Source organism: Phyllopteryx taeniolatus, chromosome 9 (assembly GCF_024500385.1).
Source record: "Phyllopteryx taeniolatus isolate TA_2022b chromosome 9, UOR_Ptae_1.2, whole genome shotgun sequence".
Classification (NCBI taxonomy): Eukaryota; Metazoa; Chordata; class Actinopteri; order Syngnathiformes; family Syngnathidae; genus Phyllopteryx; species Phyllopteryx taeniolatus.
In genome coordinates this window covers 22,979,314-23,001,061 of record NC_084510.1, presented here as the reverse complement: position 1 = coordinate 23,001,061, position 21,748 = coordinate 22,979,314, and the positions used below count along the sequence as shown (strand labels likewise).

At 41.8% G+C, this 21,748-nt stretch overlaps 2 protein-coding genes across 3 annotated transcripts in view; one reads left to right on the top strand and one right to left on the bottom strand.

The window, feature by feature from the left end:
* LOC133483884 (voltage-dependent calcium channel subunit alpha-2/delta-2-like) overlaps positions 1–3,628 on the top strand; it is a 29,938-nt gene extending 26,310 nt beyond the window's left edge. Inside the window, exons 35-38 of the mRNA XM_061785722.1 lie at positions 143–266; positions 371–480; positions 563–645; positions 1,458–3,628. Coding sequence (XP_061641706.1) covers positions 143–266; positions 371–480; positions 563–645; positions 1,458–1,553 — 413 coding nt within the window. The 3' untranslated portion in view covers positions 1,554–3,628. The remainder of the gene's footprint in view (positions 1–142; positions 267–370; positions 481–562; positions 646–1,457) is intronic.
* Positions 3,629–6,118: 2,490 nt separating this feature from the next.
* Positions 6,119–17,718, bottom strand: LOC133484023 (myosin heavy chain, fast skeletal muscle-like). 2 transcript variants are annotated; one of them, XM_061786071.1, is made up of 41 exons: positions 17,653–17,716; positions 17,390–17,439; positions 16,358–16,573; positions 15,611–15,754; positions 15,365–15,521; positions 15,134–15,161; positions 14,907–15,015; positions 14,653–14,745; positions 14,513–14,576; positions 14,340–14,438; positions 14,157–14,260; positions 13,923–14,061; positions 13,682–13,800; positions 13,453–13,602; positions 13,141–13,311; positions 12,740–13,046; positions 12,591–12,664; positions 12,414–12,501; positions 12,211–12,328; positions 12,009–12,132; positions 11,784–11,920; positions 11,451–11,706; positions 11,120–11,362; positions 10,863–11,039; positions 10,643–10,788; positions 10,445–10,535; positions 9,977–10,366; positions 9,773–9,899; positions 9,546–9,664; positions 9,259–9,455; positions 8,993–9,176; positions 8,740–8,905; positions 8,529–8,653; positions 8,069–8,377; positions 7,784–7,987; positions 7,573–7,698; positions 7,329–7,499; positions 7,149–7,253; positions 6,972–7,067; positions 6,350–6,481; positions 6,119–6,250 (listed from the first exon to the last, which is right to left on the bottom strand). In XM_061786071.1, exons 3-41 carry the CDS (start codon positions 16,559–16,561, stop codon positions 6,230–6,232), a joined length of 5,814 nt encoding a protein of 1,937 aa, XP_061642055.1. In that variant the 5' UTR covers positions 16,562–16,573; positions 17,390–17,439; positions 17,653–17,716; the 3' UTR covers positions 6,119–6,229. The 2 variants fall into 2 exon arrangements, with proteins under 2 accessions (XP_061642055.1, XP_061642054.1); XM_061786070.1 differs by having other exon boundaries at positions 6,972–7,253; positions 17,653–17,718.
* Positions 17,719–21,748: the final 4,030 nt, after the last annotated feature.

The window sequence follows — 21,748 nt, the reverse complement described above, 5'->3', positions numbered from 1 at the left end:
TGTAAAGATACAGTAATGTTCATGGTACAAAGTGTTTTTATACGTGTAGTAATAACATCAAACCTTGGGGGAAATGTGCCTTTTTTGTGGACACATTACATTTTGTTATTGTAGATAATGTGGGGACGCATTTCCCTTCCAGATGACATCTTCGTAGAAGGCTTTGAAATCAAGACGAGCAGCTGTGTGACCATCCAAAGCCAGTTCTTCTTCAGCAACACCACCAACTCGTACAACGTGCTGCAGGACTGCGGCAACTGCTCGCGGTGTGGTTTTCATTTCACCTCACTGCAATGTTTGCTATATCTCGTGCGCTGCACACATGCTGCATCCGAGTCTCTCTCTCTCTCCCTCTCTCGGGATGTTTCAGGCTCTTCCACACCAAGCGGATAGAAAACACCAACCTCCTCTTTGTGGTCGCCGAGACGCTCCCCTGCAGCTCCTGTGAGATAGAGAGGCTGAGCCAAGTCAGGACGGAGTGTATCCTTTCTCACACGCACCCCACTGTGATGTACTTTAATAAAGTTACCGTTGGTCTCCTCAACCAACAAACAACTCTCAGTCCAGGAAGAAAATCCTTGTGAGGTACTGAGCAACGCACGATATCGGAGAGGTCCGACAACCTGCCTTGACTTCAGTGCCTTAGTGAGTAGAAACACACCATTTACCATTTAGCAACTACAGATTTTGGGTGTACAATACGAGATGTTCATTTTCAGGAAGCGTTTGAACGTTTGACATCATTGTAAATATAACCAATTCGCATGCCGTGCATTGCGAGGCCTTCATTGCAGCGCACCTTCACTTGCTTCTTTTGTTTTGGGGTATTGTTGCGTTCACTTTTGTCTTCAGTAAGCGAAAAGCATGCTTAAGGGCCTCGTTTGATAAGAAATAGGGGGATGGGCCATTGCATTCATACATCGGGTAAAAATAAAAGACAAAAAACAAAAACGGAAAACTTTAACATCTGTAAGTAAAATATATAAAATTGTTGATTTTTATAAAAGAATAAATAACCATTCACCTTTCATAATTCTAATTAATTAACTCAATATTTAATGAGGAAAAATGAATGAAAATTAATGCAACAAATATTGATTATGTAAATACTTCGTTGTCCAGATGAAAGAACGGAAATGGCCCCATGTGGCCCACCAACCATATTTGAGCCCCTATTGGGTTAAAATCAAGTCACCGAATTTGGAGACTATTCCATTCGTTTTCCTTCCAAAAGTGTTGACACTGAAGGAACGTATAATGGCTGTAATCCCCACGTGGTAAATATCAACTTGTTTTGAAACCTGTTAAATTAAAGCCGAAAGTCTCCACTTCAATCACGATCACTGGGGTCATGATAACGCCGCCATTGTCTACATACTTCCAGGCCTAGATGCACAGTATGTACTGTAAGTCAAACTTGTGTGTATAATATGAGTCATATGTCTTGTTGATTGCAGGAAAATACTTCCGAGTGCGGACGGGCACATTTTGTGCAGCCCTACGTAGGGGTCCTTCTTGTTCTTCAGCTCATTCTGCCTTTCTTCCACCACTGACACGTGCCGCCGTTCACTTCCATGTCGACTCAAGGTCAGGTACCCAAAGCAAGTTTGTAGATCAGCTCTTTGGGGTTGTTTTGTTTTGAGGGGGGTTTGGCTTGATGTTCAGAAGAAATGCTCCTTTAATGAGGCAACCAACAAGCACTCAACTGGAACACTCTTCACTTTGGGGCCAAAATGAGGTGATGTGGAGCTCTTTATTATCTCTTTCTTTCCGGAACCTTACAGCATAATAATACCAGACGTGAATTGATGCTCTATGTGCCCTGGTGGTATAAAGTATTCACACTTCAATTCAATCAATGCGGATAAGTGCTCACGAGTTCTGATATCTTGATGGACGGAAGATTTTACATGAATGAAAACAGATAAACATCCACAACATACACTAAGGCTTTATAGCTCAATTCCGGCAAACAGCACTTTTCCTATTTTGCTCTTTATAAGATAAAAAAAGACAGCCTTGACTTCACATTCAAGTTTTTTAAAATGTTACAATCCAGTTTGATTTATGGGATTGCAGGGATTGGTTGACTGATGAACTGAAGTGTTTCGTAAAGAACCTGTACCCAAATCAATCTATAACAAATTCCAATTTGTTAACAATTCCAAATGTTTCCATCATGAATGCATAATGTTATTCCACACTAGTGAAATGACGCATTCGTGTTTGTTTCTTGTATGGGGAGTGTAGCTTCTCGGCATCTTTCTGTGTTCTCAGCATGTTCCTGTACAAAACCATGCTGCAGGAGAACGCTGCTGTGTCTTTTTCCTCTGTACGCATGATTTTTCCGCCTCGCAGTGCCTTGCGGCACTCGCTTTGGGTGTTACATTGACGTTCATCCTGCATCCCGCAGGCCATGCGAAGGACTCGTGGAGGTTGCCGTGGACAAACGACACTTGATTGCTCCTCAAGTACAAACGAGACTTTCCATTCAAGAGCACAGAACAAGCATGTGGGCACCTGATGGGAAAATGTTTGTTGAGACGTGACCCTGTGGTTGGGCCTCCAATCAAAGCACAGGTTTTGTCGCTTTTCGTACATTTCTACCACGTCGCGCACAATTTCTCCAGTTTCCCGCCTTTTCTGCCACGAATGACTGAAACAAGTGAATGTTTAGGATGTTTATGTACGCGCCGTTCGCCTACTCTTGTGCATCTTTACTGTCCCTCAGCATGGTCGGGAGAGGTTTGCCGGAAACATTGCTTTAAAAAAAAGAACTAAAAACTGCTTTTACCCCCTCGGCTTTGAACTTAGGTCTTAAAACAACACTGCTGTATATTGAGCAAAAGTGTTGATAAGCCACAAAGTATTAAAGTCAGTGTTGTAGTTTTGTTTTCAAGGACCACTATTTATTTGCATGATGTTTTGGAACACTTGAAACACGTTTTGTGTACATAGTTGACTGGATATGAAACATTCCCTTTGGGTACATCTTGTGGAAATGAATGAGGAACAAAGTTTGACTTCAGTGAAGCCAATAACGCACTTATGTATTTATTTCTTTATGCTGGGAGGTTGAAGCACAAAAGGTGCAGCTGGTAAACAAACTGCCTGATTACATGTCATTTATTTAGGAAAAAAGTAAAAAATAATCAAATAAAAGAATGCAGGGGCATGTAAAGGATCTTAAGGAATTTCCTGATGAAATTAATGTATTTGTTGCTTATCTAATTTATAATATGTATTTATTTTATCTATGTATTTATTTGTATATTTGTTTAAGGCAGAAATGTATTGAATGTTACAACACTTACGCGGGCACAACAAGCAATTCACAAAAAGATCCAGAGTTAAAATTACAATATATTGTCTGTTTGTCTTTGTCTATGAAAGAATGTTTCAATGTTTTTTGCACTAACTTTGCTCTTCATTTGGCTTCCATTGTCGTCGACGGGGGATAGTTGTTCCGCTCTTTGTGCCAGCCTCCCATCATGCCACCTCATTTTTGTATGCAAAGCAATCTTCAGAATACAACAAGCTTAACTTTGTAAACATTTTGTCAGTCACATTACAAATTGATATTTCAATGTTTATATCTTTGGTGATTAAATGCTGTTGATATTTTCCATTTTTCAGCTCTGGCTAATTATTGTTCCTACCAGTGATAGCAGTTTTTATACACTTGTAATGAAATGTATTTAATCATATAAAGTATCCACAAGCGGCACGGTGGAATTTAGAGTTGTCAATTAACCTAACGTGCATGTTTTTGGGATGTGGGAGGAAACCGGAGTGCCCGGAGAAAACCCACGCAGGCACGCGAAGAACATGCACATGCAAACTCCACACAACCCGGGTCCTCAGAACTGTGAGGCTGACGCTCTAACCAGTCGTCCACCGTGCCGCCTTTTTTTTATTTTTTTTTAATATATATATATATACACACATACACACACACACACACACACACACACTCACACACAGAGAGAGAGAACAATTGATATTTAAAAAAAAATAAACTTCCAGAAATTAGAAATATATTATATATAAAATATATTTCTAATTTCTGGAAGTTTTTTTTTATATCAATTGATATTTCACTGACAGAGTGGACGGAGTTTGACAACATCCATTTACACATAACATGATGAAAATTACAAAACATAAATGAAAATATGTACGCTGTTTCAGCCTCCATTGAAAAAATACAAAATGCTAGTAGAAATGTCACTAATCAAAAAACAAGTTTTTGTATAATGACAGGGTAGATAGCAATTTCAGGGATTCTTGCAAAATGTTCAATATGCTCATGAAAATGGAACATACATAACCAAAATGACTCGTTTTATGAAATAACTTGTTGTGGATGATAAAACCATGTAAAAAAAAAAAAAAAAAAAAAAAGAAAAAAACGAAAAAAAAACCTGGATTTAGTATCATTTAACTACTTCCTGTATTGCACACACTGAGTGGTGTTTGGGACATGGCAAAATCACATACATCCAATGAAAATAAATACAATTTTCCTGGTATGTGATCAAATGTTGGGCCCACTTATAATAAGACCTTGGAGTTGCAGTATTCTGCTACATTTTCATGATGACTAAGTGATTCTGCTAAGGCATTCTATATTGACATTGACCCATAGATTTATATATTTTTTTTAACCAAGGACATTTTTTGCCTTGGAGGTTTTCTTTCTTTTTTTGTTTCTGTCTACACTTTTTCAATTAAATGTATGGAACATGTAGTATCTAAGAGTGCGACTATATGGTGTTGTCCCTGTAGCGTGGTGCGGGTCCAAATATCGCTCTGCTTGTTTTGTCAGCTGTCAAGGGTTCCAAAACAAAAAATGTGGGTGGTGTGGACCAGACGAGAAATCCAAGAGTCAAGTTGCTTGTGCATTTGCTCACAGTGTCACTCAGTAAAGATATCAAGGAGAAACACGATTCTCACTCTGAACATTCTGCACAAGTTTCCACTAGTAGTTTTGGCTTCCGTCCTGCAATGAAGCTGCCGGAGATACATTAATCTGCTTCTGATGACAGATGCCATCCGGCCACTGGTGCCTTGTTACTCCATATACATTGTGCTTTATACATAGATACATCCACTGTCTCCGATATTGGAGTCTGGCAAAGTGGATTGATTCTTATGGTATGACAATCATTATGCAAGAGTCCAGAGGCTCTTCTCTCAGAACAGCTGAAGCCTCTATGAGGACTCTTTAACTACAACGCTGCTGCAGAACATCATGTTGTAAAATCATTCGAGTTGCTCTTTTTAAATGAAAATGAAACTTTTAGATGTGCAACTGTGATTAGAGTGTTGTGTAAGATGCAAGTGATGTAAATATATAGATACGCTTTCATGGTTGTGACGTGTTTTTGAAATTATTATTATTACGATGATGTTTTTCAGATAAAAACTGGTCTGACAAGCTTTCGAATTATGGTTTTATCGCAGCAAAGTGTACAGTAGCGTATTAAACCGTGTATAGCCTACTGGGAAAGGTGTAAATAGTTTTAAGTTGATTGTGCAGAGAAAAACAATGCTATGGAAGGCTTAATCCAGACGTAACGATGCTGAGTACAAAGTTATAGACAGGAGAGATGTTTTTTAAAAAGCTGCCTCCTGCTGTGTGTCACAGTGATTCAGCACAAACTAAAGTGTGTAATCCCGGGTGCCTCACATTCCCGAGTGAGCAGGTGCCTTATTAAGTGGAGTGCAGGGTGCAAAGGTCAGCCGTCGTTTGTCACTATGTCAAGTGAACACGCTCCCCAAAGAGGAAACGCATAGTGCCGGTCGCTTGCTATGTGCCCGACTCGGCTGCTGTCAATCTGAGCATGTGTTGTCAGGAAAAAAAACAAAAACACACTGCCTCTTCAGATCTACTGCATTTTCCATTTGATTCTTCAACCCTGTTCTTTAGAGCTAACATGGACTGTCTTCTGGATTCTGATCTCAATTTGAACCAGATACCTGAGCCCCGATTACTGCCACACACACACACACACACGTTTCATTCTTTCAGTCTCACTAACCACCAACCTTACATCCTCTATCAAGTGTTGGTGTGTTTCTTTTGGTGCCAAATGAAAGAAAAGGCAAGTCTTCAGACAGGCAAAATATATCTATTTAATGTACATCTACAGTATATCATGACAGCATTCCAATGAAAGATCATATTTTATGATTCTAATTTTTAATCTGTCACTGAGGTTGCATCTTATTCTTCAGCATCCTTCGCCTACAATGACAAGACGGGAACGATGGCGTGTGAGTTTAGCGGCACATGACAGCATAGCAGAGTGACAGCAACTTTGCTTCTTCCGAATCTGATCCTCACCTTTCCAATTTCCCGACTTTTGGCCCTCAGCTTGTTGACCTGTGACTCTGCGATGTCTGCGCGCTCCTGAGCCTCCTCCAGCTCGTGTTGAACCTTCCGCAACCTGGACATGTGAGTGTTGGCCTGTTCCTCCTGCGGGGATAGTTCAACAGCTGAATTAACTTCGGATTTAAAAAAATAATCATTTTTGTCAGCTATTTACAACCAAGTGGGTCACAATAGCAGAGACCAGAGATGCGGGGGGTGGGGGGGGGGCTTGGGACTTGCTTGAGACTTGCACATATGTGACTTAATCCCACCTCTGGTGGACTCCTGCACAACTGAATGATGTGTAATTGTAGATTGTAAATACTTAACGTCTGATTTTGTTTGACTGCTAGCATACAGACAAACTAACAGAAATTGCTTGCGTTAACCAATTTAGTGCGTGATGTTTGCATTGGTGTTCAACTGCCCAACATCACACCATCCATCATAGCTTAACATTTATCATATTTATAAAGTATCATTTTTGATGTAATGGCCAGTGAGGATAGGTTTGATTGATGATTATCAGATTGCTGCATGGCATTTTATACAATGTGTGGCACTATAATGTAAAATAAGCAAATATGACACTTACAGCCTCTTCCGACTGCCTCTTGTATGCCTTGACCTTCAGCTGCAGCTTGTCCACTAAATCCTGCAGTCTTGTGACGTTTTTCTTGTCCTCCTCAGTCTGACGCATACATGATTCAATTGTGTTATTTTGCACAGGTGTCAGACAAAAAATTATATGAGGTAAAAGAATAACATCTACCTGGTAGGAGAGCTCCTTCACTCTTCTCTCATATTTCCGGACGCCTTTGACAGCTTCGGATCCTCGCCTCTGCTCAGCTTCTACCTCAGCCTCAAGCTCACGCACCTGGAACAAAGGGAGGTTTACCACACTCTACATCATGAACATCCTTCAGTGGAGCGAGTGTGATGAGATCTTTACCCGAGCCTCCAGTTTCTGGAGCTGCTTCTTGCCCCCTTTCATGGCCAGATTCTCAGCCTCATCCAGGCGGTGCTGCAGGTCTTTGACCGTCACCTCCAGGTTCTTCTTCATCCTCTCCAAATGAGCGCTGGTGTCCTGCTCCTTCTTCAGCTCCTCTGCCATCATGGCAGCCTACAACGCAACAACCATGATCTCAACAATAGCTTTTACAATGAGGGGAATGACAGAGTGTGTTAAAACTCACATCAGTGATGGCCTTCTTGGCCTTTTCTTCAGCATTTCTTGATTCTTGCACAGCATCGTCTACTTCACTCTGGATCTGGACAAGGTCGGTCTCCAGCTTCTTCTTGGTATTGATCAAGCTAGTGTTCTATTTTAAATGAAGGAAATGTGTACTTTGAAATTAGTGCAAGAACGACAACTTTTTTGCTCCGAATGCCACATGTAAGGAGTACCTGAGAGTGCAGCAGACCAACGCGCTCACTGGCATCAACCAACTCAGCTTCAGCCACTTTGCGGCTTCTCTCCGTCTGCTCCAGAGCAGCTCTCAGCTCCTCAATCTCAGCCAGCATTAGGTTGTTCCTGCGCTCCACCATGGCAACCTGCTCCTTCATGTCCTCTTGACCTCTTATGGCTTCATCAAGATGAAGCTGGGCGTCCTGTACGGCAAAACATTGACCTGAAAATCTGCACCTCCTTACTTTCAAGCTGCTCTTCCAGATATCTGCTAGTGTCTGTACCTTGAGTTGTCCCTGGACATTCCTCAGCTGTTTCTGGGCTTCAGCTGCCTGGCGGTTGGCATGGCTCAGCTGAACCTCCATCTCGTTCAGGTCTCCCTCCATTTTCTTCTTGATTCTCAGGGCATCATTCCTGCTCCTGACCTCAGCATCCAAAGTGGTCTGCATGGATTCGATCACCCGCTGACTGTTCCTCTTGATCTGCTCAATTTCCTCATCTTTCTCTGCAAGTTTTCTGTCGATCTCGCTCTTGACTTGGGTCAGTTCGAGTTGAACGCGAAGAATCTTGGACTCCTCGTGCTCCAGAGTAGCCTGTGAATAAGCGAGTGTCTATTAACTAAAGTACACCAAAGCCCCTTGACATAAGGTAGAGTCCAAATTGTCTTTACATCCTCCCCTGGTATAAACTATTGAATTAGAGTGCAGAGCAATGATACGAAATGATGTGATGATTAATTCTTACCTCTGCCTCCTCCAGAGCTGTCTGAATTTCACTCTTCTCACTTTCCACTGTCTTCTTTCCCTTCTCAAGTTCATGGATTGTCTTTCCAGTGTCTCCAATTTGCTCGCTCAGGTCGGAAATCTCCTCTTTAAGATAGCAAGTTTAAATAACAGCGGATAAAAGTTTTGCTGTTTAAAATCTTGGTCTTTTGGGAAAATCGGACATGTCTTACGTTGCAGGTTCTTGTTCTCCCTCTTCAGGGTCTCCAGGTGGTCCAGAGCTTCTTCATAGGAGTTCTTCAGTTTGAACATCTCAGTACTGAGTGAGCGGGCCTCCTTCAGAGATCCCTCCAGTTCGGCCTGGCTCTCCTCATATTTCTGCTTCCACTCAGCAAGAACCTGAACACATCACAAACAAAAGATCATCATCAGTAACCTCATGCTAAAGGTTAAAAACTGCTGTCTGTTCACTTAAAAAAGACAGACCTTGTCAAAGTTCCTCTGCCTCTTGTCGAGGTTGGCAGCCAGAGCGTTGGCTCGCTCCACGTCGATCATCAGATCTTCCACTTCACCCTGCAGCCTCTGTTTGGTCTTTTCCAGGGAGGCACACTTTGAGTTCACTGCCTCGATGGACTCCTCTGCATCCTGGAGACGCTGGGCAAGCTTTTTCCTGAAAAGAAACATCATCTGGTTTACTGATGCGCAAGTGTTTTATTTCTTGTGATCATTATCCTTGCTGTGTCATAGTTTACTTTGCCTCCTCAAGTTCCTCAGTGCGCTGAATAGCATCAGTCTCATATTTGGTTCTCCACTGAGCCACCTCGCCATTGGCCTTTGACATGGCTCGCTGCAACTCTGCTTTGGCCTCCTGCTCCTCCTCATACTGCTCTCGCAGAAGGTCACAGTCATGACGGGAGGACTGGACAGCATGAGCCAGGGCGTTCTTAGCCTTCCACCCAAAAGAAGACGAAGGTGAATATTTTTCCGCTAATCACTAGGTCCTTTTACCTCTTGTGAGGTTGATTTTATAGACCGTTACCTTCACTTCCTCCTCGATGTGCCTCTTGAGCTCCTCAATCTGCTGAGTGTAACCCTGCTTCCCTCTCGTGAGCTGAGATACCAGGGCTTCTTTTTCCTCCAACTGACGTGTAAATTCACCTAATCAAAGATGGTATATTCAAGACATTCAAATGCATTAAAACTAGGACCAAGTGAATAAACAATGTGATACTCCTTTGGTACATTGTGTTGTATTATGATGCCTACCATTCTCAGTCTGAAGCCTTGCCTTTTGTGCACTAATGTCATTTAGTTGGCGGACATTCTCATCATTCTTGGACTTCACCTCACTCAGTTGATCTTCTAATGTCCTGCACATCTTTTCAAGATTAGCCTAGTAGAAGAACACTTGTATGAGTAGGGGAACATTATTTTTCCATTCTTGGTTGAGTCTAGGTGAAATACTCTCACCTTTGATTTGGCAATGGCCTCCATATTGCAGCTTAGGTCATCAATCTCCATCTTGTATTCACTCTTCTCCTTTTCCAGCTTCTGTTTGACGCGCTGTAGGTTATCGATCTGCTCCCCAAGTTCAGCCACGCTGTCAGCCTGCTTCTTGCGGAGAGCTGCAGCAGTGGCCTCGTGCTGTAGGGTGGACTCTTCCAGGTCACGACGCAGCTTCTGGAACTCGGCCTCGCGCTTCTTGTTCATCTCGATCTGAACAGCGGTGGCCCCGCCGGCCTCTTCAAGTCGCTCACTGATCTCCTCAAGTTCCCTGGCGAGGTCGGACCTCTGCTTCTCTACCTTGGCGCGAGCAGCCCGCTCAGCTTCTATCTCCTCCTCCAGCTCCTCAATACGGGCCTGAAATACACACATTTCAGTTGCTATTTTTTCAAGATATTTAAATATATTTGTACTATGAGTCTTGTCACAAAATACCTGAAGTTCTTTTATCTTTTTCTGTAATTGGACTCCGAGAGTTTGCTCATCTTCAATCTTACTCAGTAATTGGCTGAGCTCAAATTCCTTCCTGTAAGTGGTCATTGGCAGTAAGTAAGTTTTGTGTGTCAAAGCTGTGGGTCATTTACAGCATGTCATTAGATAAATACAGTAAATGCATCAATATACTGTACATACTTCTTTATTTTTTCATCAGACTGCTGCTTGTCATTCTCAAGATCCATTATAGATTCCTGAGCCAGCTTCAGATCACCCTCCAGCTTCCTTTTAGCTCTTTCAAGATCCATACGGAGCTTCTTTTCTTGCTCCAGTGATCCTTCAAGCTGTGATGTTAAATGTGTTTAATATTATTTCCCCATCTCATTCCACATTTGCATCAATTATATGGCTCACTCACATCATCCACTTGCTGCTCCAGCTTTGTCTTGGCCTTGGTCAGAGTGTTGACTTTGTCTTCCTCCACCTGAAGGTCATCCAGGGTCTGCTGATGAGCCTCTTGGAGGGCTTTCTTCTCTTTGGTCAACTTGGCAATGGTCTCATCTTGAGAAGCCATCTCCTCAGTCAAGTTTTTGACCTGTATAAGTGTTCATACATTTGATTCCAACAGTGTTTTGGATAACGACTCAGGTAGCAAGAAGCATCGAATCTTAAAACCTTGTTTTCAGTGGCATGTTTCTCCTTCTCTACTTTAGCCAGGGTAAGCTCCAAGTCATCAATGTCTTTCTTCAACTCGGAGCACTCATCCTCCAGCTTCCTCTTCTTCGCTGTCAGCTCAGCGTTGATTTCCTCCTCATCCTCCAGCCTCTCAGTTGTCTCTTTGAGTTTGGCCTCAAGCTGGATTTTGGCTTTGATGAGACCCTCGCACCTTTCCTCTGCATCAGTAAGATTTTCACCATCCTTAAAAAAAAATCACACAGGTTCATGTTACTGCTTGGTGCAAGATATTTAATAGGGAGGGCAAGTGAGGCAACAGTATTCAACCTACAGATTGCACTTGCAACATGAGATCATTCTTCTCCTGCAGGAGAGAAACCATCTTCTCCTCCAGTTCCTTCTTCTTGGCCAACGCTTTTACGAGATCCTCTTTGGTTTTTCCAAAGTCCTCTTTCATTTGGGCCATCTCCTTTTCAGTTTCTGCACTCTTGAGCAGAGGTTTAATTTTGAAGTACAGCTTCATCCATGGCCATGTTTTGACATTCATGAATGAGCGGACATTGTACTGGATGGTGAAAATGGCCTCCCTGACAAAAAATACAAATGATGTTGAGTTAATCTTATTTGAAGTAAAATTGCATAAAAATGTTAGGTGACACAGTACCTCCTTGCCATCATCTTAACAAACTCTCGTCTCATGAGGTAACCTCTGCACAGAGCCTGAGTCATTGTGACCAGCTCGGCCAGTTTCTCGTCTCTCATCTCCTCCAGTGTACCCAGCAGGCCAGCTTTGAAGAACACCTGAAAGTCATGGTATTGACTTTCTTTTGGTTTATCTGAGACAACTGCTGTTCACAGTCGTTGTTCAACAACTTTTTGTTTTGTCTACCTTGGTATGGCCAAACTTGTACTGTGTGTGATCCACATTAATGGAGCCCAAGAGTTTCTCTGAGGCCTTCTTGTTGTCGATGAACTGACCCTCAGGGATGACGCTGGCGTTCAACACTTTGTATCTGAAAGTAAATGTTTCATTGTTTGGGATGGATTATTTTGAATGGGTAAGAGTCAATAGTAGAATTTGACCAAGTTACCTTTGCTTGAAGTCACCATAGAGGATTCTGCTGGGGAAACCTTTCCTGCAGATCCTAATGCCCTCCAGCACGCCGTTACAACGCAGCTGGTGGATGACCAGGTGGTTCTCCATCAGACCTGGGATTTATTGGTAAAAATCAATATTAAACAGTTATTGGAAAATGATTTTTAAAAAATGTAAAGAGTCTTAAAAGAGTCATACCTGGTGTCTTGGATTCGTTAGGAATCAGGCAGCGCACAAAGTGAGGATGTGTGCTCCTCAAGTTTGTCATCAGTTTGCCCAGATTCTCCTGAGGAATTTAAATGACATCACATTTGCACAGGTTGATAAATGAAATACAGTACGTACATGCAATAAAATATGTACTGTTCAGCTTACCCTGAACAAGGCAGACACAGTTTGGAAGGAGCCACCCTTCTTCTTGCCACCTTTCTTTCCACCTGCACCCTCAGCTGTGGTGCAATCATAACTTTATTAGTAAGAATACATTCAGTTTGAATATAGACGTACTGTATAGAACTTCTTACCTTCTGCTGAGGCGTGGGATGCATACAGGAAGGCCAACAGCTTGGTAGAGGACTTCTGGTAGAGCTGAACCACTGAGTCATTCAGAGGGTCCTTGTTCTTGTCCAGCCAGCCGACAATGTTATAGTCCACAGTGCCAGCGTAGTGCACCAAGGAGAAGTGGGCCTCAGCCTTGCCTTTGGTTGGCTTTGGCTTCTCAAAGGACTTGTTCTTACCAAGGTGCTGGTCGTACAGTTTGTTCTTGAAGGTTGTGTCTGAAGCCTTGGGGAACATGCACTCCTCTTCAAGGATGGAGAAGATGCCCATTGGCTGATGATGGCACCAAATAAAATGTGAACCAATATTGTTTGATTCAGTCATGTTTTAGATTTTTGTGATTGTGCATATACAATTTGTTACTTACCTTCTCAATAAGCTCAATGCAGGCAGCCAAGTCCATGCCAAAGTCAATAAACTCCCATTCAATTCCTTCTTTCTTGTACTCCTCTTGCTCCAGGACAAACATGTGGTGGTTGAAAAACTGTTGCAGTTTTTCATTGGTGAAGTTGATGCAAAGCTGCTCCAAGCTGTTGAACTGAAACATTGAGAAAACATCAACAACAGTTTTAAAGCGAAGATAATTTTCACTAAACTTGGATGTACTAACTATACTGTAATTGCCCTAATCTGGAACTGTTGTTTGCAAGATTTAATACACTGATTGAAGCATACTTACATCAAAAATTTCAAATCCAGCAATGTCCAAAACACCAATGAAGAAGCTTCTGGGTTGCTTGGTGTCCAACATCTCATTGATTCTGACCACCATCCACAAGAACATTTTCTCATAGATAGATTTGCAGAGGGCAGAGACAGAGTTGTTCACCTGTTGATAAAAATCAACATTATTTAAGGAGTTTGAAGAAATTACATTAAACCAACCTGCTAATGAAGCACTAATCTACCTGAGGCACAGTCTGACCCTTTGTCACAAACTCGTTTCCGACTTTGACCCTCGGGTAGCACAGAGCTTTCAGGACGTCAGCAGAGTTCAGGCCCAAGAGGTATGAGATTTTATCAGCGACTGAAAGAAGGTTAGGAAATAACTTTTTATACCCGCTTGACTAAAGAATGACGGCTTGATAGCTAGAGAGAAAGGCAATAGTCGATTAATGTGTGATAAAGGCAAAGCGATCTGCGACGCACCCTCAGTGCCATCGGGCTCGGCTTGCTCTTCACGCTGCTTCTGTTTGAACTTCATGTTTCCGTGTTGCATCACAGCTCCAGTTAGCTTGTACATGCTGATTTTCTCTTCAGCAGTAAATCCCAGGATGTCAATGGCAGTCTGTGGTGGACATGTAAAGACAAAACAAATACAGCTTTTGTGCACAGGAAGTAAAATAGATCCTAAAACTGAAGTGGTGTGACTCGTCGTCTTACATCAGTGGCAATGAACTCGTCAACATCAACGATGCTCTTGACAGTAATTTCACCCTGACTGATCATGTGATAGTCGTAGGGGTTGGTGGTGATGAGGAGAGCCTCTGCGAAAACAAAATGCAGGGTTAATTCATGCCACTCACTGCGAGACACAAACATTCAAAGGTCCAAAGGTCTTCATACCGATCAACTCGGGTTTGTGTCCTGTCATGAGCTGATAGAAGATGTGATAACTTCTCTCAGCAGACAGCTGGAAGGTCACGCGAGACTTCTCTAGCAGGTCTGTAGACCACACAAACCATAGTTAGAAATGCACCACAGCAATCAGCAATCTGTGCTATTATTTCATGTCTTACATGTTTCAATATCTGCAGAGGCCAGCTTTCCCGAGGTGGCAAAGTGGATTCTAATGAATTTACCCTGTGTAAAAAAAGGAAGTAGTGAGTAGTTTAACACCTTAGGCAAACATTGTTTGAGAAGACAGGAAGACACTTACAAAGCGGGATGAGTTGTCATTCCTCACAGTTTTGGCATTACCATAAGCCTCCAACAGGGGATTAGCTGCAATGATTTGATCCTCCAGTGATCCCTTCAAGAAAAAAATCATTAAATCAGAGCTTAAAAAAGATTCATTAGTTCATATCAGATTATATAGTACTGTATATCAAATTCAACATGCTTAACAAGCAACATCATGAGAAAAATGAAGAGTAAGATTTCACATTTGTAACTATTTTAATCCATTTCTACCTGAATTTTGCCAGATGTCTCAGCCTTCTTTCCTCCAGGCACTGCGATTGTCGCAAAGTACTGGATGACACGTTTGGTGTTCACAGTCTTTCCTGCACCAGATTCTCCACTGAAAAGCAAAAAAAAAAATAATAATAACAATAATTAGCAAGGCTTTCTTTCCTGATTTACAAAAATTTTAATTCAATCGTGGATAATCGTGGATAGGATAAAAGAGGCAAACGTACGTGATGAGGACAGACTGGTTTTCTCTGTCTGTAAAAAATAAGAATAGATATAATTCATCAAATCAGCTCATATGTAAGAAGTAGGGATGATGTAATTAGGGATAGTGCAGTGGGCATGAATTGACAGGCGTTGTCAAAGAGGGTCATTAATGTGAGTAAAACAATTCTGCTTATTTCACGCATTTCTATTTCAAATAAAATGACAAAAAAAACATGTAAGCTAAATGATACCTTGGAGCATGAACTGATAGGCGTTGTCAGAGATGGAGAAGATGTGGGGAGGAGCCTCAATCCTCTTTTTGCCTCTGTATCCTGCTACGACCCTGGAGTCGTACACCGGGAGCCACTTGTAAGGGTTCACAGTCACGCAAAACAACCCGGAGTAGGTCTAGAAAAGCATGTGACATTTTACGAAAGGATTAATGTTCAGCCATTTTGCCCCATTGGATCCGATATCTGTTTTTGTACGGAACTCACGTAGATCATCCATGCTGCGTAGCGCTCTTTGAGGTTATACAGCACAGAAGGCTCGCTGAGGTGGGTCATCATGGCCATGTCCTCAATCTTGTCAAACTTGGGTGGATTCATAGGGAAGATTTCATCCTCCTTTACAGTGAGAGTCTGACACAGAAGTGCACAAGTGAAATAGTGGGGACAAATATCCAGGGGCACACCTTTTAATCAATTAATCATTAGTGGTAGTCCATGCTTCTAGGGAGTTGGGAAAAGGTTTCGGTCCATGGAACACAGGTGTCAGAACTGTGAGGCTGACGCTCTAACCAGTCGCCCACCGTGCCGCCACTTGTTAGCCATCAATATGTAATATGATAAGACGGTTAAACAATTTTATGGTTTCATAACATCCCATTGAGGTAAACTCTAACTAGAATGTGCCCGGTGACAAAAATTAGTTTGACACCCTTGCAAGGTCCAAATACTGCATGCATGCCTGGGTGATGTTTGGTGTGTAACAAGTTGACCTGTCCTGACCTTTGACCCCATCAAACACCTATGGAACGGTCAACCAAGCCGTCACTCAAGACAAACACACTTCAGCAAGTGTAACGGCCATGTGCCCTAATGCTTTTGTCCATATTGTGTACATAAAGGTCAAAGATCTGCACAGTTGACTACACTACACTTCTTTACGTAAACATAATTCATTCGATCATTGACAATTTCACTGAGCTTTATTCTTTTGGATTGCAGCGTGAGAGTTCTCACCTTCCCACAAAAAGTTTCCACACTGGCTTTACCACTGTCTTTCTTTAACAGTTTGCCCTTGAGGTACATCTCGTTGGCTTCGCTCACAAAGTACGCCGTCTTGGCGTCGAAGGGAGTGTTTTGGGCTTCGATACGCTCTTTTTCTGGCTTGCGGAGGTAGCTGGCCGCCACGCCGAAACACTCCATTTCTGCGTCACCACTCATGATGAGGCTTTACTGCGAGGAAGAAGAAACAAGCCAGACATTTGTTGGGGTCGTGCTAATTCCCCCTGATCTGACATCAATACAAATATACAGTATTTCATCCCTCCATCCATTTTTATGGGTCACGCGTGTGCTGGAGCTTCAGGCGAGGCGCGGGATCGTACACCCTTGACTGGTCGCCTGCCAATCGCACGGCACATGTCGACCAGAAACCACTCAAATTCTCACCTTTGGGCAATTTACAGTCTTCAATGAAACTAACATGCATGTTTTTGGAATGTACCCAGAGGAAACCCACACAGTCACGGGGAGAGCATGCAAACTCCACACAGGAAGGTCGGATTCAAACTGACAACCTCAGAACTGAGTATGTGCTTTCCAGTTGACTCAGCTTTACTCGGATGGATGGATGGATGGATGGATGGATGGATAGATGGATAGATAGATAGATAGATAGATAGATAGATAGATAGATAGATAGATAGATAGATAGATAGATAGATAGATAGATAGATAGATAGATAGATAGATAGATAGATAGATAGATAGATAGATAGATAGATAGATAGATAGATAGATAGATAGATAGATAGATAGATAGATAGATAGATAGATAGATAGATAGATAGATAGATAGATAGATAGATAGATAGATAGATAGATAGATGTGATGAATGGATAGATTTAAATCAGGGATGCAGAAGTGGCAGTTAATGTCCGAGGAATGAAACGTTAAATAAAGCAGAGCGCTTTAAAACTCTGTCACATTATCAAGCAACTCTTAATTAGAATGAAAGATGACGGACGTAAATAACAGAGGCAACTTACTCTCTTCTCTCCCTCAGCGGAACAGTGAATGATGGTTGAGGATGAAGATTCTGAAAGATGGAGGAAACAAAACACAAATAGTTGAAATGAATTCCTAACAAGTGTAACAAATAAAGGAGCCGGCGGTCCTTCTAAATCCTGGCAAAGATACGCGCTGAGATGTGCGCAGGCTTTGTGATGTCTGGCAGCGAGTGGTCATGCTCTGCATTGTTTTCTAAGCTGCTGGCTTGCCTCATTCTAATATAAGACCGAGAGCCACTCACCTTGACTCGCCGTCGCCTGTCACTCCTTGAGGACCAGCGGCCAGCCTTCTTATATAGAGATGGGCCTTCGTTTATGACTCGCTTTTTTTGGTCATGTACTTTTACACCTATTGTCTGGTATCCTCTTTCATTGCCGATCGATCGTTGAACACAGACGACGTTCACTTGATCACTAAAATCCTTTCGGGGGAAACATGAAAGACACGGATGGGAACAGAGCAAATACAACGTAGTTTGTATGACAGTCATGATAATTGTTCATTTAGCTCACTAAAGGGACTCCCTTGCTGTCAGCAGCAGATTAGATGGGCTCGTGAGTGTTGATAGGATGGTTTTGCTCCGCCATTCAAATAATTCCGTTTGATGAATTAGTTTAAAATAGAAACAATTAGAACCTTTCAAGCCACAGTAAATAGAAGATTTGAGCTGAGGAAGGAAATAAGGTGCGAGATAGAGGGAAAAGACAGTTCAATTCATCATTTTATTTTAACCACGTAAATATTTTTCTGGCGGGAATGTCTGTAACCAAATTTCAGACATTGTTTTGGTATCTACAATAATCTCTCTAATGCACCTTGGCACTGAGGCGCATCCAACTTTAGCCGCAGAGGAGTGCTCATGTGTCACTGGTATTCTGTTACAGAAGCCTTGCAAGTCTTTCCTCTGACAAAGGAACAAAATGAAGAACTTGTGAAAACAATGATACGGTGCCATGGCCAACACTTTCAACCCGATCAAATCCCAAAGTTAATGAGATTTGTCAGAAGACAAAAGAGAGTGTAACAATGCTCGTATTAATAGCGCCGTATCCGGTCAAAGGATTACAGGATGGCATTATCAAAAGACGACATTCTTCCAACAACAAAGCCTCCAGAGCCTCATTATCTAGACATGCAGAGCAAAGGAGGAAATCTGGGACTGAGTTAATGGCCAGTCGCGTGTTTATTTTAAAAATGTCTCAAAATGTAAGCGCCTGTTTGAACAGGATTTCAAAAGGAATCGCACAAAGTTGAATTTAGGAAAGCGCTTGTGTAGTGCAAGCCGAGCAATGCCCAAGCAATTACTGATTGAGGCTGTGTCAGCGTGAGACAGGTGACGATTGTACATGTCCTCGTTCTATTTTTATTACTGTACTTAACTAATCGAGCTTATCAAACTCACATTTTAAAGCATCTTTTTTCATGTCACTGCATTTCTTTGAGCCCTTTTGCATTTATTCTCTTGTTTCCCCTTTCGGTCTTTTTGTGTCATTGTTTCTTCCACGAGAGTAAAATGCCATGTTTATTTTGTTTGACCTCTAATGTCAGTGTTCCGGACTTCTTGGGAAATGCCTGGACTGGTAGCGGGATCAAGTTTCCATCAGTGGCCTGCCTGATTGAATGACTTCTGACGAGCAGTCCGCAATAAAAAGCTAATTGTGCTCGTCTGCTCAGACATGCTGGCTCACACGTGTTTTTCTTGTTTTGTTTTTTGGGGGGTGGGGGGGCTGTGCTAATCTAAGGGCTCAGATGCTTGACACCATCTTGAAGTGATGCTTTCTCAGTATTCCAGCCGTACAGTATATACAGTCAACTACACGACATTTTGACAAATGGGCTTCACTTGTAAGGCGCTTTTCACTCCAAGTGCCTCATTCACCCAGTCACACAATTATAAATGGAATATACTACGGTATATTCGTGATAAGCAAGGAAAAAAGTCGTGATAGGCAATCTGCTAGGCGTGGCTCTCTTTTTGTGTTTGAAAAGCTCTTATTTTAAGCCCAATTACATATTCTGTGTTTCCATGACTAATAATGGAAACACAGAAGCTGGTTGGACACCACTTCAAAAGGCACATTTAAAGCGAACAGATATTGTTAATCAAATTGGTTCATCGTCATCATCATCATCATCATCAAGATTAGATCATCCTGATGAGAGGAAATTCAAGTGTTACAGCAGTCCAGGGTGAATAGCGTAAATGAAAAGATTGAAGCATCAGACATGTCTTCTGTAATTTAGTTCATTTGAAGCCTTCCCCTGACAATTTCAGCTCAGGACTCACATAAAATATTGTTTCTTCTTTCAGACCCAAACTTATTAAAATATGTTACATGTTGCCTTAACGTCAAACACAAAACACGAATCGAAAAGCCATTTGCCAAGAAACTGTGTGCCTGCTTGACAATCAACGAAATAGCTTATAGCGTTTTACTCTGAGAATGATCCAATTTGGGGAAAGCCTGAGTTCCTCTTAGTGGTAGTGTTGCTGACGTTCCATTAACCTTCATTCACGGAATTAAGAAGGTTCAAGTTTTATTACTTTTCGTCACATATCCTACCCACACCCCCAAAAAATAATCGGATTGAACAGAAGATCACATCTAAAAAAACTTGTCAGTTCACTCCTATCTCAAGGCACCATTGCATATTATTTTTGTTGGTCAGATTTCTTGGGACTTTTTTCATTACAGGTGCTTTTACAGCAGATGTATTTGTTTTAGATTTCCACGTGGGCCAGATCAAACGCTGTCACAGCCCCAATATGGCCCACAGGCCATATGTGCCCCACCCCTGTTTTGAAGGCTGTGAATATTGTACTTGGTCCCAAAGATTTTATAGGCCAGGCACTTTAACACAGTCAACACGACCAGAACATTGTGCAATCCCATTGTCCGATGTGGAATCCGCCGGGAACAGGTGACTAATTTCACATCTCTTGGATGTTCAAGAAAGTCACTTGGGTCATCTCGAGGGTGGAGATTTATTTTTAAACTCTTCCTGTAAATGGTCTTGTTGCACCGCGTACACTGACAGATGAAGTGAAGACAAGGCCACACTCGCAGCTTGACCTTCTCCCAAGTCGAGCGTTTGTTCCCCATACGGGGAAAGGAGGGGATCATGTTATACGACGTGCGGTAGTTTGCATTCTTTCCTTGTTGAAAGATGACACTGAAGCGACAAAGATGGGGCGAGGGGGCTTTGGGGGATCTGAAGGCTGTGGGCTTCACACCCTACAAAATAGGCCAATATATTAAATAAAATGTGACACTTGATCTATTTCGCTGCCTGGGGGTGCTTATATGGAGGAAATACAAATATAGATGTCTCCTCAGCAATGCTCGCAGCCTTGAGCTCTCATCAATGAGCTCAGACATTTGTTCCCGTCTCGGCTCTTCTTGTGGAAACGGCCTTCGTTATGGGATACTCTCAATATCGCCTTTCCTAAAAGGGCTTATAGTAAGATGGGAGTCCTGCTTCAAAAGCTATCGATGTAATAGTAAACATCTCAATTCTTAATGACCTAAATGTCCAAATTTCGATGAGGAAATATCTGTTTTAAGCTGTGTATGAGCCAATGGGAAAATACACAGAAAGTTCAAAAAAGATTCTATTAATAAGTATTATAATGAAGTATATGTATAATCTCACCAACCACTTCATTAGGTACAATCTAATGAAATCAAGACAAAAAGTGTTTAAAAAAATTCACCCTGTACAAAGATAATAATGCTCTGACATCTGAAAGGCATTTATTTATTACCTAGAGTACTATTTTACCGATGCTATTTTTGAGAGCGGGTTCTAATATTTTGGGATAAAAGATTCCTCTGACAGGCCCGTGAATATTCTCATTCATTTCATTCTCAGGGCATTAAATTTGATTTAGAAGACATTTCATTTCATTCGAGCAGGCTTCATTAGTCATTCCTCTGACAGTGTCAATCAAAAGTGAGCCTTCTAAAAAGGTAAAGGAATATACACCTGTTGCATTTCATCTGGTTAATATAATAATCTAACTGCAATTGTCAAATAAAGCTGGATTTAAAATGATTACTATTATTACCCCAGACCGTGAGAAGACATAATATTACCGTTTATTTTAGTGACATTGACTAAAGATTAGACTAAGATATTTCTTTTAATATTTGTTGTTCATTTCAAAAAGGCTGTCTTCTCCTTTCAATGAAGCAATAATATTTAGTTACCAAGTACATGCTGTTGTTCTCTAGTAGGTCTATTTTCATCACAGGACCTTGACATAGCACACGCATGCACGAAGAAAAACTGTCAGGTCACTTGACTGTCACTAACATTAACACCACGTGCAAGAT

What these genes read in the sequence shown, in the direction of transcription:
- LOC133484023 (XM_061786070.1), bottom strand. Translation starts at nt 16,561, where the DNA reads ATGAGTGGTGACGCAGAAATGGAGTGTTTCGGCGTGGCGGCCAGCTAC. An exon ending in ACGCAGCATGGATGATCTAC is followed by an intron (nt 15,522 to 15,610) that starts GTGAGTTCCGTA and finishes ATGCTTTTCTAG; the next exon opens with ACCTACTCCGGGTTGTTTTG. An exon ending in ATGTCCAGGGACAACTCAAG is followed by an intron (nt 7,988 to 8,068) that starts GTACAGACACTA and finishes TTTGCCGTACAG; the next exon opens with GACGCCCAGCTTCATCTTGA.